General features: G+C 64.6%; 1 protein-coding gene across 9 annotated transcripts; it reads left to right on the forward strand.

Moving 5' to 3' along the window:
• Window positions 1-138: 138 nt before the first annotated feature.
• Window positions 139-21816, forward strand: USP19 (ubiquitin specific peptidase 19). 9 transcript variants are annotated; one of them, XM_082321058.1, is made up of 27 exons: window positions 139-238; window positions 3966-4065; window positions 4237-4481; window positions 7486-7614; window positions 8178-8311; window positions 8646-9053; window positions 9403-9670; window positions 9804-9960; window positions 10066-10137; window positions 10667-10782; window positions 11101-11315; window positions 11631-11832; window positions 11919-12052; window positions 12239-12397; window positions 12483-12593; window positions 12757-12867; window positions 13023-13124; window positions 13485-13625; window positions 13793-13911; window positions 14138-14275; window positions 14365-14729; window positions 15419-15529; window positions 16062-16278; window positions 16605-16757; window positions 16872-17035; window positions 17115-17293; window positions 19098-20326. In XM_082321058.1, the coding sequence occupies exons 3-27, from the start codon at window positions 4373-4375 to the stop codon at window positions 19329-19331; spliced, it is 4248 nt and encodes a 1415-aa protein (XP_082177184.1). In that variant the 5' UTR covers window positions 139-238; window positions 3966-4065; window positions 4237-4372; the 3' UTR covers window positions 19332-20326. The 9 variants fall into 9 exon arrangements, with proteins under 9 accessions (XP_082177184.1, XP_082177185.1, XP_082177188.1 ...); XM_082321059.1 differs by lacking the exon at window positions 3966-4065; XM_082321062.1 differs by lacking the exon at window positions 139-238 and having other exon boundaries at window positions 436-4065; window positions 11137-11315; window positions 19098-20327.
• Window positions 21817-22075: the final 259 nt, after the last annotated feature.

Below are 22075 nucleotides of genomic sequence, written 5' to 3' on the forward strand. Positions count from 1 at the left end.
CGATGACGTCACGGCGGGCGTCGTTACCATGGCACCGCCGCGGGGAGGGCGGGACCGAATCGGGCCGCCGGCCCCGTCGCCGCGTCACATGACCGCTCCCCCCAACATCTCGCTCCCGCGTCACGTGGGCTGGGCCGCCGGCTTCCGGAAGTGCGTCACGGGCTCGGGCCTGTCTCCTGTGTCGGCCCGCTCGGAACTTCGGCTCGAAACAAAACAGACCGGAGCGGCGGGCGGGGCCGTGAGTGCGGGGCGGGCCGGGACCGGCCGGGCCGGGGCGGCGACGGGGCCCGCCGGGGCGGGGAGCGGCGCCCGGGGCAGGCGGGCAAAAGCCCCCGGGGCGGCGGGCAGGCCGGGATGCGGCCCGGGGGCGAGGCGGTGTGGGAGGGGGCGGCGGCGGCGGATGGCGGCGGGGACGGCGGCCTGAGGAGAGGGGGCGTGGGAGGAGCTGGGGACGGCGGGGCGGGCAGAGCTCGGCGGCCTCGGGCAGGAGCCGCGGGGCTGGGCCGCCGCCGGGGACCTGATGCTCTGCCTGCGGCGGGGGGCAGCGCCGGCCCCGGGCGGTGGGGCTGAAGCACCCGCTCCCCTTCCCCGTCCCTTTCCCCTCTCCAAGCGCCTGAGGGCGGGCGGCAGCACAGGACGGGCCGGGGGGCCGCTGCTGGCTGGTCGGGCTCGTCTCCCCCAGAGGCTGGTCAGGGGCTGGGGGGAGCTGGGCCGGCCGGGCCCCCCGCTCAGCACAGCTGTGAGGGCTCCTCGCCGCTGTCACGGCGCTGTGTGGGCACGGTGCTTTGCACACGAGTGGGACAGGCCGATGTGCGGCGGTGCCGGGTTGGGTGCCTGCCCCGTGCGGCTCTGTGCTTGTCTTGGCTCAGCCTGTGCGTCAGGCGCGCCGGCAAAGCGAAGTAAGGGATGAGCTTGAGTCTTGACATTTCCGCTCTGTGGCGGGGGACAAGGAGCAGAAGGCGACAAAAGTACTGGTGTGTGCGAGGGAAGCGTTTCTGTCGGCTGTAATCGGGACGTGGAGGAGCCAAAAATCTGTGGGAGTGTGAGGCTAGGGGATAGCCAACCTCCTCCGCAGCTGCCCCGGTAAAGGCCTTTGGGTGCTGAGAGGAGGGTGCTGCAAGCAAGAACCAGGGGGGCCTCCTCCTGCCAAGTGCCCAATCTGCCCCAAATGCAGGGGACAAATTACGTCTTGTTCTGCACCTTCTGCTGTCGTTCCCTCAGCATTTACAGTAGCCTGGTCTGGCGCTGCCGTGGGAAGGGGCAGCCCTTCTCCTCGGCCCCTTGCTCCCTTTCCTGAGTTTTCCCTTTCCTCTGGCCTGTGAAAGCGTTTGTGCAGCCCCGGCATGAACTGGGTTGGGGAACTGCTCTAGGGTAAGACAAACTTGGCAGAAAGCAGTTTTGCTCTGGCTGGCGTCTTGGTCTGGTACGCGCTGCGGCCACGTGGGTGCTCGCACCGGCGCGAAGGCTGGCAGAGCGGAGGGCAAGGAGGCACCTCCTTTCTCAGCAGCGAGGCCAGGCTTTCCCAGCTTGGAGAAGGATTGAGTAAGGTTTTGTACGAGCGCCCAGCCCATCGGGTGCTTCTCAGAGGTACAGCTGGCATCCAGCCAGGGCGGCCTTTCACCATCTCTCCCCTGCAGCGGCTCCTACAGTGCCGACATTAGCAGTGCCAAAACCTCCGTGCCCCTGCACACCTCAGGGCTGAACGTCCTGCCTGGCTGCATGTTTCCTGATGGCAGAGAGGCAGAAAGTCTCGGGGGTTAGAACAGATGAATGGGAATAACCTGTGCTTTGTCTGCGCTCCTCCGAAACCCCACGGTGCCTGCAGTGGCCTCGGGCTGGCATCAGTCTGTCAGCTGGAATTGGGCAGAGCCCAGCCCCGCTCGGCTCCTGCCTGCCGAGCCTGCCGTTAGAAATAACTGTCAGCAAAGTGCCTGAGGGAGCCGAGCCCTCAGCGCGGTGTGAGAGCAGCAGGCTTCTCCTGGAGGAGCAATAGCAGACACGCGACCCTGCCTCTGTCCCTCACCCCTTCTTGGGAGGACGATGATCCTTTCTCAGCTCTCCAGGACTTTCGGAGCTTGCCGTCACCCTGCCTGGCAGTTACCCTGTGCCACCCCTTCGGAGGCGCAGGAAAGAGGTGATAGAGCCTGGCATGGCCCTGCACGAAGCAGTTGCTGCTTCTCGTCTCCCACTCTTCATGGGGTTTTCACCCTAGAGGCAAAAGAAATTCAGCAAAAAAACACTTTCCTGCATTTGGCAAGCCCAGGTCAGCTTTCACAGTGCCGGGAAGCACCTACCGCCGACCTGTTTCGGTGTTGGTGGGGACTGGAGCTGAGCAGCGGCGTGTGGCTGGCAGCAGCGGCCTGCCGGCGTCAGAGGCCCAGTCTTGCGAACCATGGCCACATTCACCGCTGCAAGGGGCCCTTCCCATTCCCTCCGCAGCCAGAGGCGCTGCTGCATCCTGGGGAGACCCAGCGTGTGCAGCAGCTTGGGGATGGCACCGCTCTCCTCCCACGCTCGTTCAAGCTCTCTGGGGCTGATGCCGGGCCCTGCTCAGTGTCCCTGTCTCCACGTCTTTTCGGGCCCCTCCGCCGGAGGCGGCGGGAGTTGCCTGTGCCAGGCAGCCAGGCTGGACTCAGCGCTCGAGCTTTTCCCTCGGCTTCGGTGGCTCTTGGTTACGAGGGCGGCTTGGCCTGAAGAGAAACGGTTTGGGCGCAGCGCCTCTCGTGGGGCTGGCTTTGCCAGAGCCGAGGGTGGGCAGGACCGCTTTGCTCTCTGGGGTCCCTTGCAGTTTGTGGCTATGACTCCACCTTTGTGGCTACTTGTTGCCCCGAGTGTTTCTGGAACACAGACACCTTGGCGACGTGGGGCGGGCAGCGCAGAGCTGCCATTGTGCTCCCTCTGAGTGCTTTCCTTGGAGCTGTCTCCTGCCCCCAGCTGTGCCCAAGCGGAGCCGTGGGATCTGTGCTTGGTACACGGGTGGGAGCAGGACGAGGTGTTCCCGAGGGCATGGCTCGCCTCCCGCTGAAGGTGGCAGGCTCAGTGGAGCTGGGCTAGACTAAGATGCTGTCGGGCTCAGCTCTGTGTCCTCAGACAGGAGCGAGGCCACGGGATGAGGGGTGAATCAGTGCCCCGGGAGCTGCTGCAGGCTGCCGGCACCTGGGGTGGGCAGGATCTGTGTGGCTGGGCTCCTTCCCCTGCAGCAAAGCCCTGCAGACAGGCGAGCACTACCGGGGTCGGGGCGTGCAGCCGGGTCAGCGAGGGAGGAAGTTTTCCCAGCTCTCAGCTTTCACCGCCTCTGGGGAGGCACCTGGGAGCGGGACCGTTTTCAGCGGGTTGTTCCCGCTCTCCTCTATCGCAGCCGTGAACACCCAGAAGCGAAACCAGAGAGTGAAACTGAGACCAGCCCTTGGGCCAGCAGCTCCCAGACCCCGTAGGGGAGCTGGCTCTGCCTGGGAGGGCATGTCTAAGGGGGCAGGGGCGAGCGCCCTGCCTGCCATGCCCTCTTCCTGGGGCATGCGGAGCAGAGGTGTCCTGTTTCCAGGCCAGGCCCCGCTGGCGCTGTCTGTAAACAGGCGGGGAGATGAATATGCAAGGTGCAGTCGTGCTGGTTAAGCTCCCAGCTGGTGGGCAGAGGGGGAGGAACTCTCCTCTTGCCAGGGAGCTCCGCTCTCATCTGTCATGGGAGACTGTCCTGGGCCTGCTCCTGCTTCTCCCCTTTCTTCCTTCTTAGGGCGTTACTCGCTCCCGTTCCCACCCTCTGACATGGGGCACTGTATGACTGAAATAGCTGCCGCCCCGAGCCGTGGGGCGAGCTGCCCCAGTTGACCCCGGAGGTTCAGTTTTGTGGATCGGGGCCTCCCCACGTCCTTGCCCTCGGCTCTGCCTCCGGGTGTTGTTAGCGCTGGCGGCTCCTCTGGACCGATGTTGCTGTAGTGGGAGCCATGAGCATGACAATTGCTTTCCAGGTTTTTAATGTGTGCCACATACGGAAGACCCCCGGTTGTATCTCGGGAGCTCTGACAAGCCCATGCTTTTGGCAGTAAGCGTTGTAACAGCTGTGATGAGGTAGGTTTCCTCACCGAGCGCTCTGTGGGGCTTCCCGTAAATGCCGCAGTGAAGGTCGTGTGAGGGCACTGGCCCTGGGAGGGCCTGGCGCTGGGGCAGAGAGTGGATCCTGATGCTGTTGGGCCTTCTCCACCCAATCCTCCTGCCACGCTCGCTCTCTCCTCTCTTTAGGCCACTACTTCCTTGCCAGAGAGTTTGACCACAGAGAGTCGCCAAGATAGCTGGGCCAGGAAGAAAACGTCGCACCCCTGACCCAGACTCCATTACCGACCCTGGTGGGCCGTTTGTCTCCTCCAAACGGCTGAAAATGTCCAGCAGCACCAATGCCCCTGGCCAGAGGAGAGTGTCTCGGGGCTTGGACGATGCCACCAACAAGAAGAAGCAGAAGGATCGAGCCAACCAGGAGAGCAAGGAAGGTGAGAGCCCCCATGGCAGCGCTGCGGCAAGCAGGCCCGTGGTTTCTCAGCCCTGCAGGGTGGGAGCCTCGCAGCCATCTGCTGCAGGATAAGCAGATTTAACTAATCGCTTCCTGCAGCTGATGGTAACCCGTGCGATGTGGGATCCTCTTCGGCACAGTGTCCTCCCTGGACCTGTAACCTCCTTCCTTTGGGCGCTACTTAGCCCCAGCTATATGAGGAAGGTCGCACCTGTGGCTTTGTTAGCTTAAGCCTGGAGCTGGCCTCGGTGGTTGTTTCTAGACTCTGCTTTGGGCTGGGGCTGAGCTGCCCCGATCCAGAAGCAGTGGGACTGAAGCCTGCGGGTGCTTTTGCAGCTGGAGGCAGTGCTGCTTCCCCATCAGTTTGCAGGGGCCAGGTGCTGCGAGGAAGCGACGGGGTGCGGACAGCACCCCGCCAAGTGCAGGGCCCATGGGTGGGGCTGGTGCTTTAGCTTCTGTGTCAGGGCAAGGTGTGGCTCAAGTGGAGTAGTTGCTGTCGAGTAATTCCCTCTGTAGCTGCTGTGTACACGATGACAAAAACGATGCTTCAGGTACAGTCTCCAGTGTGAGGCAGGGAATGCCTGCTGGCAGGGTGCAGGCAAGAGTTCCCGCAGCCCTGGAAAATTGCTTGATTTCTGTGCCTGCTCCGTTATGGCTGTTGTAACCTCAAAATCACAGGGTGTTTTCTAGGACAAGGTAAATGAGCGCTGGCTGAGGTCTGTGCTGGAACGGCTGGCTGCAGTCCCCGATGCGAAACCCCAGGGTGCAGAGCACGCAGCGTTGCGCCTTCTCTCGTGTGGGAGGTGTGCTGTGTCTCTCTGGTCAGGCCTGACCCTCTGCTCCTTCTGAGGCGGGGGGCTTCTGCGGTGCGTCCGCGCTTCCTCCGTCCCCTCTGTGCAGGGCTGGTGAGGGGCTGGAGCGGGCTGTAGATCCCCCAGGCAGTGCCGCCGCAGCGCTTCTCACGCTGCCAGCCCCGCCGGCACCTTTGCACCAGTGACTGCGGTGGTCAGCAGAGGTTTCGTACTGGTTTGTAGCTGGTCAAGGGAGGCAGTGACAGCCCTCCGAGTGCTCTGGGGTGGAGACCACAGCTCCCGTTGCCACTGGTTCTCTGCTCCAGGACAAGGTGCTGTTGCTTTGAGCCCCTTGCCTGGCAGAACTCACCGACCTTTGGGGGAGGAACAGGCCCTGAGACGCTTCTGGCTGTCGGAGGTAATCCTGTGGGGAGCAGGGATTAGGTGTCAGGTCGGTTTGGTTCCCCAGCCTGATCTGGAAGGAAGTTTTGGCCACAGACATTGGCAGCTTGCGCAGGAATGGGAATGCTAAAGTGCAGCTGGGCCGCATGGTTCTCTCGTTACAGCAGAATTGGTTTGAGCACGCCCAAACATCAGCTTCTCCCTGTCCGATCGAGGCAGGACTCCTCTGTACGGCTGGAGGCTGGGGGCCTGGTGCGCTGAGCAGGGGCACACAGCCCGGTTACCGCAAGCTCCATGCTGAGACGTGCCTCAAAGCAGCGCTGTCTGCACGGTGCAGTAATGTTGTGTTGCTCCCGCTGTGGTGCTGGTTAGACTGGGATGTGGTGGTGCGGCCCAGAGCAGCTGTCCTGGGGGCTGACCTGCTGCAGGCAGGGCTCCGGGGAAGGGAGAGGTGTGAGGAAGCAGAGGAGGGAAATGAGCAGCGTGTGCAGGATGAGAGGTTTGGACAGAGGTTCAAGGCAGAAGGAGGTGATGTGTGAAATTTGGGGCATCAGCCTGCCGGCCCGTGCTCTGAGGTGACAGAATGACAGACCTGCCCGCGCTCTGCTTCTCTGCCCACCAGTGTCTCGCCCTGAGCTCGAGCAGGCTGAGACTGCCCAGGAGAAGGACTTGGAGGAGGGTAAGTTGAGGTGTGCGCCGGCTGTCAGTGCATGGCCATGGAGTGAGTGCCCTTGCCGGGGGATCTGAAACTCACCTTGTCGTTGTCCCGTGCTCCGGCATTGAGCAGAACTAACCTGAGCGCTCCTTGCCACAGCGTTTGTCTTAACAGGATGTGGCATTCCCAGGGCGGAGAAGGGTGCACGTGGCTGGGAAGGGCTGTCTGCAAGGAAAACGTCCTGGGCACGTGGCAGACTGCTTCCAGCTCAGGTGTCACAGTGCCACTGAGCACAGCCTTGCCGCCAGCATCCGTCCTGCTCGTTTCAGAGCAGGGAGCCATGCTGGGCTGGGAAGATCCCAAGCTGTGTCACCCAGCGGGCACTGTTGGCTGGTTTCTGCCTTGGTGCAGGCCTGCTTTGAGGACAGAATAGGACATCCTCGTGCCACAGAGGGCAGAACAAACTTGATTGAAATTAAGGTGATTGGAATCACCTTTTACGCCTTGCAGATTTCAGGACACCACAGGGCCAGACCTGGAGCCTGGCAGGCACCTGATGGGGGTTCTGCCTGCAGCGGAGTGACACTGCCGCACCGTTTTCTCCCTGGGTGCGGTGTTCTCGCCTGGCTGGCGGGCCTGCCCGTGTTTCAGCTGTGTTAGCAGTGCTCACCTGGCAGGAGTACAGTGCTTTGGTAATTGCAGCTGGGCTGCTTGGTTTGCATATGCAAAGGGGAAGTGGCAATTTCTGATTGTGGTCAGAGTCCGCTTGAATCCCCCAGAGTAATTCTGTGGCTTCCTCGTTCCCTGGGAAAGCAGCAATTCCTTTGTAGTTGGCAGGAGCCACCCCTTCTTCCCAGCTGCCGTTGCTGCACGTGACAGTGCCGAGAGCAGCGCTGCCTTTCAGATCTCTCCGGTTCCCACCGGGATTCACCTGCCCTGCCGCAACACGTGCTCTTGTTTGTGGCCTGTCTGATGAGAGCAGGTTGTGAGCGTCCTGTTTAATTGGCGTGATCTGTGTCCCTTGCGTTGACCTCCTTGAACCGAGCCTGCGTTCAGGCTCGCGTTCCCCAGCCAAGGAGTGGGTGCTGCAGGCTCACGGCCCGGCGAGTGGGTGACACTTCCCTCCCTCTTCCTAGAGCTGCTGCTGGACTGGAAGCAGAATGCTGACGAGATCATCGTCAAGCTGAACTTGGGCAGTGGAGCTCTGAAGGTGGAGGATGTGGATGCTGCTTTCACCGACACGGACTGTGTGGTCAAACTACCAGGTATGGGGAACGGAGAGACTGCTGCAGGCATTTCTCCAGCAGGGCTTGGCGCAGCTCTGGGCTAGACCTGGGGCTGATCCAGGCAGGCATAAAACCTTTCCTTCAGAGGCAATGCCCTGCTGTCCGCTGGCACAGCTTCAGCCAGCAGGCAGGGCCGATACGAGAGCAGTGTAAAAGAAGAAGGGTGTAGAGCTGGGGAGGGCAGGAGCTGGCCTCTGCGCCAAGTGAACAAGCGCCCGCTGCTGCGCTGGTGTATCTCTGTCCCCTGCTCTCTGGGATGACTGAGTCGGCCCTGGGTATCCCCTGGAAAAGTGACTGTGTCCCTGAGGGCAGAGAGGCCCAGGGTCTTCCCTCTGGGAAGGAGGCCAGCCAGATGTACAAAGCAAATCCAGGGAAGCTGGCATTTCCCTGTAGGCTCCTGGGGTATGGTGGCGGCCTGCCTGCAGCCTCCTTGGCTCTGGATGAGCGCTCCCTTGATCCTTGGGGCAGGTGAAAGGGGGCTGTGGGTTAGGTGACAGCTGCCTGGAGCGCTGCCTGAGGTGCCGGTCCCCCTCTGCTTGCAGACGGGCGCCAGTGGAGCTGTCAGTTCTACGAGGAGATCGAGAGCTCCTGCAGCAAGGTCCAGTGCAAGAAGGGCAACTTTCTACAGCTTGTGCTTCAGAAGAAGATCCCGCTGCACACCTGGTCGTCGCTTCTGGTGAGAAAGGGAGGATCTGCCTTTTGAGGGAGCTTACGGAGCCCAGGGGAGCTGGGCTTTCACTCCCTGCTCTTGAGCTGCTTAGGGAGCAATCCTGCTCCTGCGGGGCACATCCTGCATCCACGTGCTGCCTGAGGGCAGTGAGCCAGCTGCCTCTGTCCCAGGGAGGGGGGTGTCATCGTACCCCTGTTCCTACCTGCCACATAGCCTCCAGGTTCTGGAGCAGAGCCCTGGAGCGTTCTGGGAAGGGGGAGTGAGGGTGAGGGGCTGGCAAAGAGCGTGAGAGGTGCTGCTGCCTGGATACCTTCCCACTGTGCTGCACTGCTTTTCACAGAAGAGAAGGAAAGACGGATCCAAAGAGCTGGCCAAAGGGGCCACATGCTGGGAGAACGGGAAGGAGAAGGCTGCTTCTGCAGAGCTGGCCCCTGAAGAGCCGAAGGCGGAAGGCGCAGAGCCACCGAGGTCCCGGCGGGAGCCCTCCAACCCCAAGCGTGCTCCAGGAAGAAGCGAGGCCCTGGGAGGGAAAAGCCCAGCCAGCCCAGGGACACAGAGCGGCCCCAGTGCCAAGCGGGCAGTATACCTCAAAGTGGCTCCCACCGAAGAGGAGCCAAATGCCAGAGTCACTGGGAGCGTGGAGCCCAGCAAAGGGCACAGCGGGAGGGCAGGCAGCCGCCGCAATGGCAGAGCCAGCCAGATCAATGCGCCCACGGCCGTCGCAGACCTCGCACCACCCCTGGAGAAGGTACCTGAGGACCAGGCAGAACGGGGCACCCCTGCTCCCTCGACCCCTGCGCGGGGGATGCTGCTCACATGGGGACCCATCCCTACTGATGAGATGGGCTCTGGGGTCCCGTGGGTGGTGCTGAGGGCTGGAGTGGGCCTGGCTGTGGTGGAGGAGAGGGCGATGTGAGGACCCTGCAGTCGCTGGGCTGAGCATGTGTCCTGGTGCTAACGAGGTCGAGCCAAGCATGGGATGTGTAGGGGAAATGGGTGGCATGGGGCTGTGCCTGCCTGGTTGGCAGGAGTCACGGCGGGTGGGCCAGGGCAGCTCGGGGGTGACAGTGTCTGTTTTTCACCCTCTGTCTTGAAAGGCTGTGGTTTTGGCCAAGGAGACTGTTCCCGTGGAGATGCCACCTCTTGCGGCTACCACAGAGGTGTTCCCCCACCGCGTTGCCACCTGTGTGGAGAAGAGGGTCCTGCAGCCAGGCAGCCCTGCTGAGGCCTTGCGGGGCCGGGACTGCACGCCTGTCCTGGGAGAGAGCTCTAAGGCCGTCCCAGCGGCCACCCCTCCCCTGAGCAGAGACGGTGAGAAGAGGGACTGGTCCAAGGATGACGTGGCTCTGGAGGCAGCGGCTGATGGTGAGTGGCTGGAGCCCAGGGGTCAGCCTGGTCGGGAAGGTCCATCTGCTCAGGACCTCTCCTGGGTCAGCCTGCAGCGCTGCCTTGGCATGCAAGGAAGGTAATATCTCTGTCCATGGCTTTCCTCGCTCAGAGCCAGAGCCTTTTGTGAGCCTGACCTTTGTCAAGAATGACTCATACGAGAAGGGCAATGACCTAGTGGTGGTGCATGTCTACGTGAAGGAGATCCACAAGGAGACATCCAAGGTGTTGTTCCGGGAGCAGGACTTCACGCTGGTGTTTCAGACGAGGTACATGCGTGCCTCGGGACGGTGCCAAGCAGCTGCGGAGCTTCTGGCTGTGGCCGGGCTACTTGTTTGTTCACCTCTTCTCACTTGCTTCCAATTTCTTTGCAGCGACACAAACTTCCTTCGCCTCCATCCTGGCTGCGGGCCCCACACGGTGTTCCGGTGGCAGGTGAAGCTCAGGTATGGCTCCCATCCTTCCAGCCTGCACTGGGGCAAGGGAGCTGAGAGTGCAGAGCTGGAGCAGGAGCCAGTCCCGGCTGGCGGGTCTGTGCAGGGCATACTCATTTCTGTACCTGGCTGTCTCCCTTACACCATGCTGCACTAATACCCCAAGCCCAAACTGCCTTGACTCAGTCTGGTGGCTCGCGGGGGAGGAAATCCCAGTGTCTCCTTGCCTGCGGTCTTCCCCCAGCTGTTTTAGAGCTCGTGGGGACAGAGCCAGACCAGCCTGTGGGCACTTTGGGCGGGATGTCCGGTCGGAGGGGGCTCGTGGAGCCAAGCAGAATGGCTCTGCCAGGAAGGGGGCCCTCTGTGTGCTCAGCGTGGCCAGGCTCGAGCATTTCTGCCCTGCTTTGCCAGGGCCACCTCGGGATCAGTGCTAGCCAGGTCCCTACTGCCTGGAGGCCATGGCCCTGCCTTGCAGAGGCTTTGGCACGTCTGAGGCTGCTGGGGAGTCTGGGGCACCCCTAACTTGCTGCGTGTCTTGCAGGAACCTTATTGAGCCGGACCAGTGCACGTACAACTTCACGGTGTCTCGCATTGACGTCTGCCTGAAGAAACGCCAGAGCCAGCGCTGGGGGGGGCTGGAGGCTCCAGCCACACGAGGTCTGCACCCTGCCTTCTTGTCTTCCCTGCCTGCTGCACCCCAGTGGGGCACGGACCCTCCTCACTGCCGGCAGCAGCCGGACGGTGCCGGATCCTCCGGCGCAGGGTTGTGGGGAAGGAGAGTGTGAGTGGGTACAGGCAGGAGGGGTGTGGGGCAGGGTGAGCCAAGCGCTAGGGGAAGAGCACCGCTGTTCCCTTTGCTCACGGGGAAGAGGGGTAGGAGAGAGCTTGTGTGCGAGCATGGACCGAGCGGCTCAGCCCCGCCGTGGGCAGCGCGCGGTGCTGCTAACCACAGGCCCACCCTTCCCCCTTTTTAAGGTGCAGTGGGTGGTGCAAAGGTTGCCATGCCTACAGGCCCTACCCCTCTGGACAAGAACCCCCCGGGCAGTAACCAGCACCCACTGTCCAGCAAGGAAGAGGCCCGAGCCAGCGACAAAGAGAAGCCACGCGTGGAAGATGGGGGTCTGGATGGTGTGGCAGCCCGTACGGCCCCAGAGCACGTGGCAGTGAAGCAAGAGCCGCACATCCCCTCAGTGAGTGGGGCTGCACCGGGTTTGACCTGGGTGGGGGGAGAGGAGGGGCCCACTTGTCCCTCTCGCGGGACCCCACCTCCTTGGTGTTGCTTTGGGACCGGCAAACTGTTCCTGGAGGAGGAGGCAGCGCTCCTCAGTCACAGCTGGCAGGATTGGGGGCAGCGGTTGGCCTGTCTATCCCAGTCCTGGTGGGAGATGGCGTGGTGGCTCCAGCCCAGCCACATCTGAGGGGTGCCTTGGGCAGTCAGGTTCCCCCAGTGTTTCCAGAGAGACCCCCCCAAGCGCAGCGCCCTTACACCTGCCTCTGTTTGGCAGCCCAAACCAACGTGCATGGTGCCACCGATGACACACAGCCCGGTGAGCACCGAGAGCGTGGAGGATGATGAAGATGAGGACGAGAAGAAGAAGGTGTGCCTGCCTGGCTTCACGGGGCTGGTGAACCTGGGCAACACCTGCTTCATGAACAGCGTCATCCAGTCCCTGTCCAACACCCGGGAGCTGCGTGACTACTTCCATGGTGAGCACACGCCGGGAACCCGGCGGAGCCCTGCCGCTCAGACGGTGCGGCCAGCGGCCACCCTCCCTCTCCTGGGTCTCTTACAGATCGGTCCTTTGAGTCGGAAATCAACTACAACAACCCTCTGGGGACGGGGGGACGCCTGGCCATCGGCTTTGCCATGCTGCTGCGAGCGCTGTGGAAGGGCACGCACCATGCCTTCCAGCCCTCTAAACTAAAGGTAGGGCTGCCAGCGCTACGTAGGAGCTCCTGTGGGTCCCCAACACTCCTCTGTGGGCACCTGGCTGCCCTACTAGTGCTGCTGAGAGCTCGGTGGGGTGGGTGGGTGCAGCCAGGCTTTGTGCGTGGGGCAGGCGGTGCTGCTGGGGGGCTGCTGGCCAGCCCTGACTACTGTGCTTCCCCCCAGGCAATCGTGGCCAGCAAGGCCAGCCAGTTCACTGGCTATGCCCAGCACGATGCTCAGGAGTTCATGGCCTTCCTGCTCGATGGCCTGCACGAGGACCTCAACCGGATCCAGAACAAGCCCTACACAGAAACTGTTGACTCAGACGGGAGGCCCGACGAGGTGAGGATGTCCCTCCCCAGAGGCACTGGGAGAGCAGCCCTGGCCTGGGTGGTTTAGCGTAGTGCTGAGCCCTGTCTCCCTGCAGGTGGTAGCTGAGGAGGCCTGGCAGCGACACAAGATGAGGAACGACTCTTTCATTGTGGACCTCTTCCAGGGCCAGTACAAATCCAAGCTGGTGTGCCCAGTGTGTTCCAAGGTAGGGCAGCCCTGGAGGCTCTGGCCCTGTCCCGGCTGCGCAGCAAGCTCCTGACCCTCAGAGGGCACAGGGCAGGGCTGGATCTCGGGTCCGCTGGGGCTGCTGCCCTACTGGTCTCAGTCACAAGCACTTCCCACAACTGCGTGTGCTCTCGCGTCTGCAGGTGTCCATCACCTTCGACCCCTTCCTGTACCTCCCCGTGCCCCTCCCACAGAAGCAGAAGGTGCTGACTGTCTACTACTTTGCAAAGGAGCCACATAAGAAACCCATCAAGGTAAGGGACACCGTCTACTCTGGAGAGGTAGCCTGAGAGGGCTCCTGGAGGTGCCCCAGGCAGCTGGCTGTGTGCTAACGGGCTAAGCCTCGCGTTAAGCAAGGGACCGCGCACCTTGGTGTGGTGTGACTGATCTGGCACTTTCTTCATGGCAGTTTCTCGTGAGTATCAGCAAGGAGAACTCCAGTGCCATGGAGGTACTTGACTCGGTGGCCCATAGCGTGCGTGTGAAACCGGAGAACCTGCGCCTGGCAGAGGTGAGTGCTCAAGCTGGGGAGCAAGGCACAGGCTGTTCTTGTGGGCGCCCTGGCTCCTGCAGCTCTGCAGGGAATGTGGCCACTGGCAGTCACTTGCCCATATCCAACATGTCCATGGGGCGGATTTTGTCTGTGGGTGCAGGGAGCAGATCCCTGCTCAGGAGGGCTGGGCCACCACAGTGGGGCAAGGGATGTTCATCCTCCCCTGCTGGGTGGTGAGCTGAGCCCTGGTGACGATGCTGGCATCCCTGTGGTGCTGCTGTCCCCGCAGCTCGCTCTGGGGCTGAGGTCTGTGGCTTTCTCAGGAGAGGAAGCGTGGGGCAGCCCTCACACGGCCCCGCTCCACTGCTTTCCTGGCAGGTGATCAAAAACCGCTTCCACCGCATGTTCCTGCCATCCAACTCGCTGGACACCGTCTCCCCCACGGACCTGCTGCTCTGCTTCGAGGTGCTATCCCCAGAGCTGGCCAAGGAGCGGGTGGTGGAGCTGCAGGTCCAGCAGGTAAGAGGGGACATTGGCACTGCCGGGATGCCGAGCCTGCAAGTGGGGCTGAGCAGGAGGGGGAGAGCCGCACACAAGGGTGACTAGCTGCAGCAAGCACTGCCTGCCGCGGCTGCCTTGTCCTGCCTGGCTGCCCTTCCCTGCCCAATGGGTCCTTTCTCCTGCAGCGCCCGCAGGTGCCCAGCGGCCCCGTCGCCAAGTGTGCGGCCTGCCAGAAGAAACAGCTGCCAGAGGATGAGAAGCTCAGGCGCTGCACGAGGTGCTATCGAGTCGGTTACTGCAACGTGTGAGTTGGCTTGGTGCCTGGCAGGGAGGGAGGGTCTCCTGCCTTGAAGGGATGGATGGATGGATGGAAGCCCACTGGGAGGAGGTGGGATGGGCCTGGCCTTTGGGATGGAGCCAGTCTGGCTCACGGCGCTCCCCTCGTCCCCAGCCCACCCCTCCGGCCCTGTCACGCCGCTGCCCAGGGTGGTGGCGGATGCTGGGTTCAGCAGGGGCTGTATGCGTTACAGGGCATGTCAGAAAACACACTGGCCAGACCACAAGGCTTTGTGCCGCCCCGAGAACATCGGTTTCCCCTTCCTCATCAGCGTGCCGGAGTCCCGCCTCACCTACACCCGCCTGGCCCAGCTGCTGGAGGGCTACGCAAGGTGAGGGTTCGGGGAAGGGGGGTGCTTCTGTGCCAGAGCTGAGCTCAGCCCTGTGCCTGTCCAGCTCTGACTGCCACCTCCTTGCCCAGGTACTCGGTCAGCGTGTTCCAGCCTCCATTCCAGCTGGGACGGATGTCGCCGGAGCAGGGGCTGCAGCCTCTGCTGCCAGACAAGCTGGAGCCCCTGGCCAAGAGCAGCTGTGCAGCAGCCACCTCTGCCCCTGAGCTGGGGGACGGGGACAGGGCTTCCAGCCTCCTGCAGGAGCCCCCGCTCTCGCCAGCTGTGCCTGAGCTGCACCCGGAGCTGGGGGACACCAGCAGCGTCCGAAGCAAGGTTCTGGCAGCCAGGAGTTCCCTGCTGAGCTTGGATTCGGGCTTCTCCGAGCACATGGAGTCGCAGGGCGACAGCTGTTGCGAGAAGGAGCCATCCTACGAGAGAGCCCTCAAGCCAGAAGGTAAGAGTGCTGCGGTGCTGACCGTGTCTGTGCCAGGAGCCCGGGCAGCCCCGAGACAAAACGGGAGCGGTTATCCCTTCTCGGGGTGGCCTCCCACCGCAGCATCTGTTCTCCCCTCCTGAGTCCAGAGGACCCTTGGGGACATAATTGAGGCGCTGGGAGCTGTGTTTTGGCAGTGCTGCTCCACCTGAAATGCTTGCCTGCCTGCCCACGCTCTGCCTTGCCCTGGCAGGGCCCGCGGGGCAGAGCAGAGACCTGACGAGGAAAGAGGCAGGAGTGTTGTGTTGTTATGGGAGAGGTGGGAAGGCAGGGGCTGGCAGAAGCCTCCGAGTCCCGTGGGAGGGCAGAGCCCGGCATGGGCTGAGCCCCTCGGGGCTGTGGGTGCAGCGTTTCCCTCGCTCTGACTCAGCTGCACGGGAGCAGCCTCTCGCGCTCGGCTGCCTGGCTGTCACGTTTCCAGACACTCGTCTCAGGATGGCAGCAATGTGCAGCGAAGGGGCAAGGCAGGCAGAGGAGCGCAGCTTGCCAGGGGCAGGCGCCTGCTAAAAATAGTCAAGGACACGGGGCACGTGGCTGTGTCCCTGCAAGGCCATAGCATGTGAGGTGGGGGTGGGGGCACTGCAAATTCTTGGCCCCTACGCAGGGCAGACAGGCAGTGCCACCACAGATCTGTCCCTGCCTGTCCACAGCTGCCATCCCTGGGTACCAACACACTCCAGACTCGCTGAGTGCCCGCGCCACGCAGTTCTACATCAATAAGATCGACGCTGCCAACCGAGAGCACAAGCTGGAAGATAAAGGTGAGCCCAGAGCCCTGGAAAGTGCCACCTTCGTCCCTCACGGCCTCTGGCAGGGTGGTGGATCTGCCTGGCACAAGGTGAACCCAGATGTGATGGTGGCCCCAGGCTGGACAGTGAAAGCTGCATCTGGCACAGGGGAGGGCAGGGCTCTGCTGCACAGAGGTGCTGCCTGGAAGCTCTTCTCAGGCATGACATTCCTGCTCTCCGCAGCAAATAGACCAATTCCCTTCAGTCTCCTGCCTCCACAGAGGGTCTGTGATCTCTGGGTCACCTCTTGTCTGAATGGGATGCCCGCATCCAGTGCTGGTTGTGTAGGTGCTGCCAAGAGGGGCTGTGCCAGCCTTGCACCCTGCTGGTTGGGGGGCTCTGCTGCCCCGGGCTGGTAAACCTGGCCGTGGGGCACTTGTCCCTTCCTGGCAGCACTGCATGATCGCCGTATTGAGCCGGGATGGGCAAGACGTCTTCTAGCCCCAGCAAGTTGGCCTAGCCCAGCCTGGCGGGGCAGGTGTGTGAGGTGTGCGCCCCTTCGCAGGTGATGCCCCCCTGGAGCTGACAGATGACTGCTCCCTCGCCCTGGTGTGGAAGAACAATGAGCGCCTCAAGGAGTTTGTGTTGGTGGAGTCCAAGGAGCTGGAGTGCGTGGAGGACCCGGGCTCGGCCAGCGAAGCAGCCCGGGCTGGCCACTTCACCCTGGAGCAGTGCCTCAATCTCTTCACCAAGCCTGAAGTCCTGGCCCCGGAAGAAGCGTGGTGAGGAAGGCGGCAGGGTGGGTTCCAGCCCGTGGGCCCAGGCAGCAGCAGCGGGGGTTTCCCAGGAGCTGCCCGGGCCTGCATGCTGTTTCTTCTGGCAGCCAGGAACGTTGGGCTGGCCTTCCCTGCATGCTGGGGAGGGAGGCCATAAGCCAGCAGGGAGCAATGTCGGCGCTCCGCAGGACTGTGCTGGCCTGCCCCTGGCAGGGGAGGCCGAGAGCTCCCGCATCCCCTCTGCCAGCCCCACATGTGGGGGCCCTTGGGGCTGGGCTGGGCTGAGACCCGAGGCTTTTCCTGCGCCAGTAACGAGCACGCTTTTCCCCCAGGTACTGCCCCAAGTGCAAGCAGCACCGCGAGGCCTCCAAGCAGCTGATGCTGTGGCGGCTGCCCAACGTCCTCATTATCCAGCTCAAGCGCTTCTCCTTCCGCAGCTTTATTTGGAGGGACAAGATCAACGACATGGTGGACTTCCCTGTCCGGTGAGAGCCTGGGGGATGAAGTGCCTGGGTTGGCGCTGCCTGTGCTGCCCTGCAGCCCGGCCTCTCCCTGCCTAGCGCTGACCGCCCCTGACTGTCCCCGTGTCTCTTCCCCAGGAGCCTGGACCTCAGCAAGTTCTGCATTGGCCGGAAGGGCGAGCAGCAGCTGCCCATGTACGACCTGTACGCTGTGATCAACCACTACGGAGGCATGATCGGGGGGCACTACACGGCGTACGCCCGCCTGCCCAACGACAAGAACAGCCAGCGCAGCGACGTGGGTGAGGATCTGCCACCCTCGCCGCCCCCCACTCCTGCAGCCGTGGCCTTTCTGCTTGCTTAACCCTTCTCTCTTCTCAGGTTGGCGGCTCTTCGACGACAGCACAGTCACCACCGTGGACGAGAGCCAGGTGGTAACCAGATACGCATATGTCCTCTTCTACCGCCGGAGGAACTCTCCTGTGGAGAGACCCCTGCCCGGGCACCCCCCAGACCACCGAGCCGAGCGCACCCCCTCTGCCGAAGCTGCTGCCAGCCAGGTGAGAGCTCGCGTCCCTTTCGGCACTGTTGGAGTCAGAGAGCCTTGAAATGCGCCCAGGTGCCCGCGGAGCCTGGCGCAGCTGCGGTGCGGTGCCTGCCCCTCTTCGACACCGAAGAGCTTGCGCTGGCCAGGCGTTGGGGCCTGTCTTGCCCTGTTCTGACTGTGAGCTTGGGACGGTCCCTGCCCTGAGGGACCGCAGGAGCGCTGGTTCCTGTCATCGGGGTGGGAGTGCTGGTGGGAGGGCACCGGAGGAGGCAGGAGGGGGCCCAGCCTCGCCGAGCTCTGCACCGGAGGAAGGCTGCGAGTGGTGCAGTAGGAGCTGGCTGTGCCGGGGAGCGGTGAGAACCTGCCCTCCACAGCCGCTCTCGAGGCGGGGTGGGGGATGCTTTCTGCTGGGGCCCAGCTCGGGGCCAAGCTAGGTGCAAAAAAGGCAAAGGCCAGCGCTGAGCCAGAGGCCTGGCAGCCTCCGCAGGGTGCCGAAGAGAAACCTGCCAGAGCGAGCTCTGCTGCCGGGCTGCCCGGGAGGGAGGGGCGGGCCAGCCGTCAGGGTGCTTCTGGCATGCACTGGAGGGGAACGGTTGGGCTGATCTTTGCGTAAACGTCAGACACGAAGGCCCAGGCTGGGGCGCGGCGCCCGCCTGGCCGGCCAGCCCCCCCTGCATCGCTGTGCTGCAGCCCTTCCCTCCGCGGTCGGCACCCCCGCGGGGTCTGAGGATGATGCTCAGCTCGGCTCTGGCACAGCCGCACGCGTGTGCCCAGTGGGGCCCGTCTGCCTCCTGCAGCCCTCGCCCCGGCGCTGGTTAGGCATCCCGGCTCTGCCCTCTCAGCTGGGGCCAGGAGCTGCCCGTCTCTGGGGCCAGGGCGCGTCCGGCATGTTGGTGTCTGCCTGCCTGGGCTGTTCCTGTCCTGGGGGGCTGCGCGTGTCCCGGAGCGGCCCTGCTCGCTGGGGGCGGCCTGGGCAATAGGAAGGCTGCGCTGCTCGCCCTGCGCCGGCGGTGGTAGCCCTCAGGGGCCCGGGCGGCTCTGAGGCTTGCTGCGTGCCCCGCAGCGCCGGGGTTCATCGGGTCCCCTCGCGGCGCCGGGGCTCATCGGGCCCCTGGCAGCGCCGGATCCCCTGCAGCGATGGGGCGCGTTGGATCGCGCCGGGGCTCGGCGGGTCCCCGAGCGCCTCGGACCACCCGCACCCCCCCAGGCACTGGGTGCCCTCCGGAGACCTGCGCCCTGATTGGCTGCTCTGCCCGATCACCGGCACAGTGAAGGGCCGGGCTGTGATTGGCTGCCTGCGGATAATCCTCCTGGAAGCTGGGCTACGATTGGCTGTCGGAGCATCCCCACCCACCAAAGCAGAGCTGTGACTGGCTGTGCCGTGACCGCGCCTCCTGCTCCTTGCCGCCCCAGGTGGCTCTGGATTGGCCGTCATCCGAAAGATCCTGTTGGGATCGCAAAAGCTGGGCTGTGATTGGCTGCTGCCTGCCCCTCCTCGCCACCTGGACCCACCAATGCCAGCGCATCGGCTCCGCCCGGGATCTGGCTGCCCGCTCCGCTCCCCGCGGCCCCACGAAGACCCTGCCTGGCAGCTGCCCACGCTCCCTCCCGCAGAGCCGCCCGCCGGAGCCCGGCTGCGCCCCACGCACCGGAGACCCCGAAGAGCCGTGGGGGCGGGCGCGACCGCACGGTGCTGCATGGGGAGGCGGGCTGGCTGGGCACGGGGCTGGGCTTGCAGGCAGCCACCTGCCCGGGGGATGGCGAGGGGTGTTGCCCATTGTGTTCTCCAAGTGCTGACGCAGGTTTCCACATCGCAGGCTTCTCTGATCTGGCAGGAACTGGAGGCTGAAGAACAAGAGCTGCAGCTCGAGGCGCCCCAAAGGCCTGCAAGAAACTCCTGGAGGCCCCGTGGCCAGAAGCAGAGTCCGGGCACCCCCCACCACCCAGACGAAGGCTGCGTCAGATACTTTGTCCTGGCCACCACGGCCGCAATCGTGGCTCTCTTCCTGAACGTCTTCTACCCGCTCATTTACCAGACCCGCTGGAGATAGGCACGGGCGCGCGGCCAGCTGCAGGAGCAGGGCCACCGGGGCACACGCCGTCCTAGGACACTACGCGACGAAGACATCGGGTGGCAGGACAGAAACTGCCAGGAACGACTTGCCGAGGGAAGCGTGGGGCCATTGGCTCCTGCCTGTCTGCCGTGGCATCTCCCGTGCCAGCTGGCAGGGCTGTGTGGCCAGCCCGCTGCCTTGCCAAGGCGCAGCCCAGAACCAGGAGCCCCTCTGCCCTCCGTCGCCTTCGCTGCCCGCTGGGAGCGGGGCAGGCCTCGTGGCTACCTGCTGCTCAGGAAGGGACGTTGCCGCTGCAGCGTGGCCGGGGCCTGGGAGCCCCTCGGGAACTTCAACAGCCTCTGGCTCCTGAGAAAGAAGCGGAGACCTGCTGGGAGGCTGCAGCAAGGGCAGGATGCCCTGACACGGGTCCTGGTCCAGCCGCCTCTCCCAGCTGTGCTGCTGCGGGAGCCTTGTGCTCCCCGGGGCTGGTGCGACCCGTGGCTCCTGGCCAGCCTAGTCCCTCCTGCCAGCCTCCCGCCGAGCCTCCTGGTGCCAGCTGCCCGTGCACCAGGAGTTGTGCGCGCCACACCCCTGTGCTGGGGCCGAACGCACTTGTCACCGAGGGCTCCTGTGCTTCCCTGCTCAGCCGGAGGCTCAGCCCCACCGCAGCTACTCTCCCCTGGGGAGCCTGGCAATCTGGGCTGGGGTGCCCGTGGTGAGCATCCGCCTCCTTGGGCTGCCGCCGGGGCCATGGGGCGTGTGGGCTGTCCCCGCTTGGCCCCAGCTGCCTGTGTCCCATGGGGCCGGGTCTCTGCCGGGGGAGCGCGGTGCAGCGCCTCGTTTGCGAGGGGACTGGCTGCCCACACCGCGGGAGAGGCGTGGGGTCGGGGAGCGCAGGTAGGACCTCGGTGCGTTAATAAAGCCAGGTTTTTCCAAAGAGATGCAGCATCCCTGTCCTGTGTGATGGGACCCCCACACGGGCAGGGACTCTGCGCTGGAGCCGGTGCCCTTCCCGTGCCTGAGGCAACTCTCTCCGGCATGGGGACGGTACCCTGGGCTCCGCCGGGTGCCTGGCGCACCCTGGGCGGCAGCGGGCTCAGGGGAGAGCTCTGCCTGCCCGTGCCGTGGGGCGCAGGCTGGGCCCCCGCTCCCCAGCCGTGGGGCGGCAGCCCCGGTGGGGCGCGTGCAGGGCGCGGGGAGCCTGGTGGGGCTGGCGGCACGCGGTCCCCTTGGGCTGGGCCACGGGCTGCAGCTCCAGCGGTGTCTGACATTGAGACGTGTTGCCCTTGGCTGAGCGTGGCTCAGACTGCTCTGGCGTGTTTGGGTGCGAGAGGTGACTTCAGAGTCCTGTGACTTCCTTTTCCGTCTCCGCCGCCATCCCGCCGGCAGTGCCCTTGGCTGGCTCGGGGAGGATGCTTGGCAGGGAAGGGGCTTGCCTGTGTTTCTGGCTGGGGCTTGAGCCGGACAGCGGGGAGCCCAGGGCTCCCCCCACCTCAGTCCCGCACCCCTCTTGCACGTGTGCCGCGGTGTCCTCCCCACCAAGCAGGTCCCAGCCGGGCAGCTCGGCGAGGCCGTGCCGCGGTCATGAGGTGCCGGTCCTGGAACAGTCGCCTCATTGTCTGCAGCCCTGGGGCTCGGCGGCTTCTCCCGCTCGCCCACGGCGTTGGCCTCGTGGGGCTGAGTCAGTGCCCGGCGCCGGTGGGGTGACCTCTGCTCCGGCTGGCGCTGGTGCCCCAGGGTTGGGGCCCACAAGCTGCTGCCTGCACCTGCCTGCCTGCCCGCCCTCCCCCGAGGTGGGTGGCCGGCAGCAAGGCTCAGGCTGGGCACTCCCGGCCTTGGAAATCCCCTCTGGTCCTGCTCTGTTCCTCAGAGCCCGGCAGGCGCTGGCAGCCTGCCCCGTGGCTCGCCGCTGCCGCCCAGGCTGGCTGGGTGCCCGTGCCGGGGCGTGGGGCTCTGCTCAGACTGGCCCTGGCCGCGGCAGCCCCGGGGGCACGAGTGCCGGGCTGGGGAGAGGCAGCAGCGCCGGGGCCAGGCTGAGCGTGCTGCAGCCTGGCTCTCCTCGGGCGGGCAGGTGAGGGCTGCGCTGGGGGCCCTGGGCGCGCTGCCTTCCCCCTGCCCTGCTGCTGCGGCGGCGGTGCCAGACTGGCACCAGCTCCCGCTCTCTGAGCCATGGGGCCACACGTGCTGCGTGGGGTCCCTAGCCCAATGGCCCGTGTCCCACGGCCCCCTGGGAGCGGGGAGGGAGAACATGGGTGGGCAGGGTGCTGGTCTCCCTCTCATGTCCGCCTTCTGCTTGCAGGGACTGCCCCCGGTGCCGTTTGGATCCGGCCTGGCCCCCGAAGGAGCCCCGGCGCTGGCCGCGGAAGGCCTCCCCGAGCGCTTCACCAGCCCCGCCGAGCGCCCGGCCCCCTCCTACAGCAGCATGGAAGAAGTCGACTAAGGGCGTCGCGGGGCGCCAGCCCCGGGGGGTGCGGGCCGGGCCGGGCACCGGGGGGTGGGGGGACGGGGGGGTCGGGTTTGTCCTGCGCTCATTAAACTCGCTGAACTCCACTTGCCTCCGCTGCCTGCTGTCCCCTGCGACTCTCCGGTGCCTGGTGAGCCCCCCCAGGGCACTGTCTCCCTGCTGCCCCAGGTGCCCTTATGTCCCCTGCTCCTTGCACTCCCCCCAGTGCTCCTTGCAGCCCCCCCAGGTCCCCTGGCACTCCGTGCACCCTGCAGCTCACTGTCCCTGCTGGGCTCTG

The sequence above is a fragment of the Platalea leucorodia genome, assembly GCF_965183815.1.
Source record: "Platalea leucorodia genome assembly, chromosome: 9".
In the NCBI taxonomy this organism is placed as follows: domain Eukaryota; kingdom Metazoa; phylum Chordata; class Aves; order Pelecaniformes; family Threskiornithidae; genus Platalea; species Platalea leucorodia.